General features: G+C 49.1%; 1 protein-coding gene across 1 annotated transcript in view; it reads left to right on the top strand.

Annotated features, from left to right (window-relative positions):
• ZNF341 (zinc finger protein 341) overlaps positions 1 to 6135 on the top strand; it is a 55394-nt gene that overhangs the window by 10366 nt on the left and 38893 nt on the right. The window contains exons 3-4 of the mRNA XM_011960539.1: positions 1095 to 1244; positions 4145 to 4396. Of these exons, the coding sequence (XP_011815929.1) occupies positions 1095 to 1244; positions 4145 to 4396 (402 nt within the window). The remainder of the gene's footprint in view (positions 1 to 1094; positions 1245 to 4144; positions 4397 to 6135) is intronic.

The raw sequence follows: 6135 nt of genomic DNA, 5'->3' as shown, positions 1-6135 counted from the left end.
GGGGTTTCACTATGTTGGCCAGGCTGGTCTCGAACTCCTGACCTCAAGTGATCCGCCTGCCTTGGCCTCCCAAAGTGCTGGAATTACAGACAGGAGCCACCGTGCCGGACCGGATATTCTTCTTGACCTAAGATACTTGTGGACTTCTGTGGACATGTGTTCAGTGTTTCTTTAGGATAGATACAAGGAAGTTTTTTTTTTTTTTCTCTTGAGATGGAGTCTCACTCTGTTGCCAGGCTGGAGTGGAGTGACGCAATCTCAGCTCACTGCAACTTCCACCTCCCAGGTTCAGGCGGTTCTCCTGCCTCAGCCTCCTGAGTAGCTGGGACTACAGGCATGCACCACCATGCCTGGCTACTTTTTGTATTTTTAGTAGAGATGGGGTTTCACCACGTTGGCCAGGATGGTCTTGATCTCTTCACTTTGTGATCCGCCCACCTCGGCCTCCCTAAGTGCTGTGATTACAGGCGTGAGCCACCGTGCCTGGCTGATACAAGGAAGTATTATTACTGAGTCATAGGGTATGTACTTTGCAGAGAGATGTGAGTTATTCTCCTCATTTGTTTTTTCTTTCTGTTTTTGTTTATTTATTTTTAGAGAGAGAGTCTCTAAAACCACACCAGCTGTGCACAAAACCACACTGGCTAATTTTTGTATTTTTCTTGTAGAGCCAGGGTTTCACCATGTTGCCCAGGCTGGTCTTGAACTCCTGGGTTCAAGTGATTCACCTGCCTCAGCCTCCCAAAGTGGGTTCAAATGATTCAATTGCCTCAGCCTCCCAAAATGCTGGGATTACAGTTGTGAGCCACCATGCCCAGCCTTATCCTCATTCGGTAGATGATTAAATGGAGGTACAGAGAGGTAGAGTGACTTGCCCAGGGTCACACAGCAGGGAGCAGCAGAGGTAGAAATGGAATCCAGGTCTGTGGGATTCCAGAACCGGGATCTTTTGTGCCATACCCTCGGCTTACTTACAGAGCCTCAGACGTGTCCACACATGCACACACGCACACATGCGCACACACACACACTCTGTCTCTCTCTCTCTCTCTCTCTGTTTCTGTCTCACTCATTCTGTCTCTCCCACTGTCCAGATCTCCACATACATCACAGTGCCCCCGTCCCCACTGATCCAGACCCTGGTGCAGGGGAACATCTTGGTGAGCGATGATGTGCTCATGTCTGCCATGTCAGCCTTCACATCCCTGGACCAGCCCATGCCCCAGGGCCCCCCACCTGTGCAGGTAAGAAGGTGTGAGCTTCTCACAGGGTCTTGATTCCAGACCTGTACATTAACTCCTGCAGATTCAGAATCTTGTAGAATCAAGGGGGACTGGCCCCAGCTTTCCCTGATGCTGAGGGAGGCTATCAGCTTCCCCTTGTTCAGCTCTGCTATAGGTGGGAAGCTGCTACATCTAGGTGGGGACCCAGAACATGTGGGGCTTTGTCAATACAGTGCAGCTATTTTGACTTTTTTTTTTTTTCTGAGATGGAATCTTACTGTGTTTCTCAGGCTGGAGTGCAGTGGTGCGATCTTGGCTCACTGCAACCTCTGCCTCCTGGGTTCAAGTGATTCTTCTGCCTCAGCCTCCCGAGTAGCTGGGATTACAGGCATGTGCCACCATAGCCAGCTATTTTTTTTGTATTTTTAGTAGAGACAGGTTTTCTCCATGTTGTCTGGCTGGTCACGAACTCCCAAACTCAGGGGACCTCCCTACCTTGGCCTCCCAAAATGCTGGGATTACAAGCATGAGCTGAGCCACTGTGCCCAGCCAATTTTTGTATTTTTAGTAGAGTCAGGGTTTCACTATGTTGGCCAGGCTGGTCTCAAACTCCTGACCTCAGGTGATCCTCCCACCTTGGTCTCTCGAAGTGCTGGGATTACAGGCATGAGCCACTGCCCCAGCCTGAGTTTTGTTTTTGTTCTTTTTTTTTTCTTTTCTTTTCTTTTTTTTTTTGAGACAGAGTCTTGCTCTGTTGCCCAGACTGGAGTGCAGTGGTGTGATCTTGGCTCCCTGCAACTTCTGCCTCCCAGGTTCAAGCGATTCTCCTACCTCAGCCTCCTGAGTAGCTGGGATTACAGGTATGCGCCACCACACCCAGCTGATTTTTGTATTTTTAGTAGAGATGGGGTTTCACTGTGTTGGTCAGGCTGGTCTCAAACTCATGACCTCAGGTGATCTGCCTGTCTTGGCCTCCCAAAGTGCTGGGATTACAGGCATGAGTCACCGTGCCTGGCCTAAAAAAAATTTTTTTTTAGAGACAGAGTCTCACTATGTTGCCAGGCTGGTCTTAAACTCCTGGGCTCAAGCGATCCTCCTCCCTCTGCCTCCCAAAGTGCTGGGATTACAGGTGTGAGCCACTTCACCCAGCAGTACCATCATTTTAACAACTGCAAAGGATTCCACCGTATGGATAGGCCATCTTCTGTTTAGCCAAGTTTCTATGTATAGACATGTAGGTCATTGTTGTTTTTTGCTGTTATAAAAATGGCTGGAGTCACTATCCATGTACAGAAGTCTTTGCCCACCTGCTTGGTTTTTTTTTGTAGCATAAATTTCTAGAAGTTACTGGCTGCGTTTCATGACTACCCACACATTCATGATTCTCTCGAAAGACTCACGGGACTCAGAGGTGGTTGTAAACTCATGGCTGTGGTTTATTACAGCAAAGGAACACACAGCAAGATCAGCAAGGGAAAAAGACACTTTGGAATCTGGAGGAATCCAGAGTTCTCTGTCTTGGGAGGAGGGGAGAGGTTGCACAGAGCACACTTCTTCCTGCAGCAGTGACGTCTAGAAACGTGTGCTGGGTTTCTACACAGGGAAACACACTTAAGACTCCAAAGCCAGGGTTTTTTTTTTTTTTTTTTCTTTTTTCTGAGACAGGGTCTCATTTCAACTGCCCTGGCTGGAGTGCAGTGGTGCGATTTCGGCTCACTGCAACCTCCACCTCCCTGGGCTCAGGTGATTCTCCCACCTCAGCCTCCCAAGTAGCTGGGACTACAGGTGTGCACCACTATGCCTGGCTAAAGTTTTTGTATTTTTAGTAGAGATGGGGTTTCGCCATGTTGCCCAGGCTGGTCTCGAATTCCTGGACTCCACCTGCCTCGGCCTCCCAAAGTGCTGAGATTACAGGCGTTAGCCACTGCGCCAAGCCCAAGGCCAGGGTTTCTGTTAGGGATTGGTCATGTAGGTGACCAGCCACCATGACCAAAATTCCAGACTCCCAGAAGAGAAGAAAGTGTTCACCATGAATCACATTTTGTCTAAACAGTCTACGTAAGCTGGTACCATAGAACAGTGCCCCAGGTGGCAAAACAAGCCTTGTCAACAAAGGAGATGTCCCACAAGCCAGGTTCTCAGGTCCCAGTCACGAGCTAGTGCTGCAAGCAAGCCCTTTTTTATTTTTATTTTTTGCAGTTTTATCACTTTATTTGAGATATTTGACGATCAGCAATTAGTTGTCTTCCACTTTGACAGATTTTTGAAAGTGGTAACAGGTGCGTAGGTAACCAAAGTATAGAGCTTATCTTTGGTGAATCTTCATCCTCATTACGTTTTCTGGACAACCGCACACGGATCCGGTATGGGACGTTCCTTATTCCTTTGGCTCAGACAGCTTTGTTGAGCCTGGTATCAATGCACACATCTGGAGTTCCCATCTCCTTTATGGCAAATTTCCGAATCTCTTTGAGTGCCTGAGGGGCACGCTTCTTGAAGCCCACTCCATGGATGCGCTTGTCAATGTTTTTGGTGTATTCTTGGGTCACCACCTCGTTGATGGCAGAATGGCCCTTTTTCTTCTCGCCACCCTTCTTTGTGGGAGCCGTTCTGCCAGGTCCAAGTTGGAAAGGGAAGCCCTTCTTAAGATAGCAACATTAGGCTGCTATATTAACTCTTTTGTGTATCAATGAGGTCATTTTTGCCAACTTTCATAGGGAAAAGGGATAGCAGCACCAAGCTGAAGCTTCCTTTGAATTCTCCCATGACTTTGTTTCCCCAACCTCTCTTAGCCCCTCCCCTGAGCTGCCTGGTGAGTAGCTGTTCTTTCCACCTGCTGGCTAAAGCAAATGTCCTTCCTCCCCAATAAATAAGACAACTAGTATCAAGAGGCTGTAACACTTTTTCTTTTCTGATTTCAGAGCAGCCTGAACATGCATTCCGTGCCCAGCTACCTCACTCAGCCTCCACCCCCTCCTCCACCTCCTCCACCACTGCCCCCACCACCACCACCTCAGCCCCCGCCACCTCCACCCCAGAGCCTGGGCGCCCCCGGGCGTCCCAACCCTGGTGGGAACGGTGTGGTGGAGGTGTACAGTGCTGCTGCGCCCCTGGCTGGGAGTGGAACGGTGGAGATCCAGGCGCTGGGGATGCAGCCCTACCCACCCCTGGAGGTGAGCAGAGGGGGCAGGGTGGAAGAGGACACTGGTCATGGACATCATGGCCAACCTGGACCCATCCTGAGCACCAGCTGTGTGCCAGGCACTGTACTGGGATACCATGAAAACCAGATCCAGTCCCGGCCACATCACGGGGGAGAAGGACTTTAATCAAAGCATCACACCCACAGATGTAAGATGCAAGCCATGAGAAGGTGGAATGGAGTGCAGGTTGTTGCAGAAATATAAGCTGCCTGTAGGTAATGCTCAGAACAGTCAGAGAATGCCTACCTTTTCGGGCAAAAAATGAAAAAAGATTCAAAATAATTATCTGCCTAAGTGTCTCTTACAGTTTTTAATAAGCTAGGTGTATCAGTTAGCTATTGCTGGGTAAGAAATATCCATCAGGCATCAGTGGCATATAGCAAAAGTGTTTATTGTTCACGTGTTTGCAGTGGTCAGCTAGACAACTGCGGGTCTTGGCTGGGCTCACTCATATGTCTGAAGGTTGGCTGGCTGTCAGCTGCTCTAGGATGGCCTGGGCTGGGACAAGTGGCGTGACTCAGCTCTGTTCTGTGTGACTCTCATCCTTCACTAGGTTCTCATGGCCATGGTGGAGGTGCAAAAATGCAGGCAGAAATGCCCAAGGCCTTTTGAGGTTTAGGCTTGTAAGTAACACAGAATCACGTCTACTGGCCAAAGCAGATCACAAGGCCAGCTTAGATAGTGCAGGTAGGGAAATAGATGCCACCTCTTGATGGGAGGAGCTGCAGAGTCACACTGCAAAGGCATGGGTACGGGGAGGGGTGAAGAACTGGGGCCATAATACAATCAATGTACCATAGTAATTCCCTGCCGATGAGCTCTAAGCTACAGGCCGTTTCCAAGACACCAGTGCTGGAGGGTATGGTTATGACAGAAACAACCCACTGCACTAGAAATCACACTAACTCAGACTCACCATAGAATCCAGCCAGGACATCCCCTGTCAGGTAGTCTCTGAATAAAGAGAGCCCAGACCAGTGGGAAGATCCCACCACAAGGCATTCATGTGATTTCTGAGGGGCTGCAAGGGGATTTGCCTTCTCCTGGGAGAACGGAGCAAGCTTCTCTAGGGAATTTATTGCGTTGAGAAAAAGTTAAGTTAGCGGGATGCTGAGATAATGCTGGTGGCTTGTGGTAGTCAGAGGGGACCAGCCCAGAGAGGACTAGCACAGCGGGAGCTGCTGCTGTTGATTTTCCATATAGATGAGGGTGATATTTGAGGGCAGGGCCTGAGTCTTATTAGACTTTGCATCCTTAGCACCTAGCAGAGCACTCCTAGAGTAGATACCTTACACTGGACTGTCTGACCTCAGTTTGCACTCCTCTAAAATGGGAACGCTCCCTGAAGAGCTGTTGAGGATAATAAGAGCCTATGCCAGTGGCAGTCACATTAATTACCCAGTAATGCCTTGAGTGATGGCTGAATTTATTCACTTGACAAGTATTTATTTATTTATTTGAGACAGAGTCTCACTCTGTCGCCCAGGCTGGAGTGCAGTGGTGCGATCTTGGCTCGCTGCAGCCTCCACCTCTCAGATTCAAGTGATTCTCGTACCTCAGCCTCCCAAGTAGCTGGTATTACAAGCCTGAGCTACCACACCCAGCTAAATTTTTTTGTATTTTTAGTAGAAATGGGTTTCTCCATGATGACCAGGCTGGTCTCGAACTCCTGGCCTCAGGTGATCTGATCTGCCTGCCTCAGCCTCCCA

The sequence above is a fragment of the Colobus angolensis genome, unplaced genomic scaffold, assembly GCF_000951035.1.
Source record: "Colobus angolensis palliatus isolate OR3802 unplaced genomic scaffold, Cang.pa_1.0 Scaffold114, whole genome shotgun sequence".
Classification (NCBI taxonomy): domain Eukaryota; kingdom Metazoa; phylum Chordata; class Mammalia; order Primates; family Cercopithecidae; genus Colobus; species Colobus angolensis.
The sequence above is the reverse complement of the archived record's forward strand: the minus strand, read 5'-3'. Positions and strand labels throughout refer to the sequence as shown.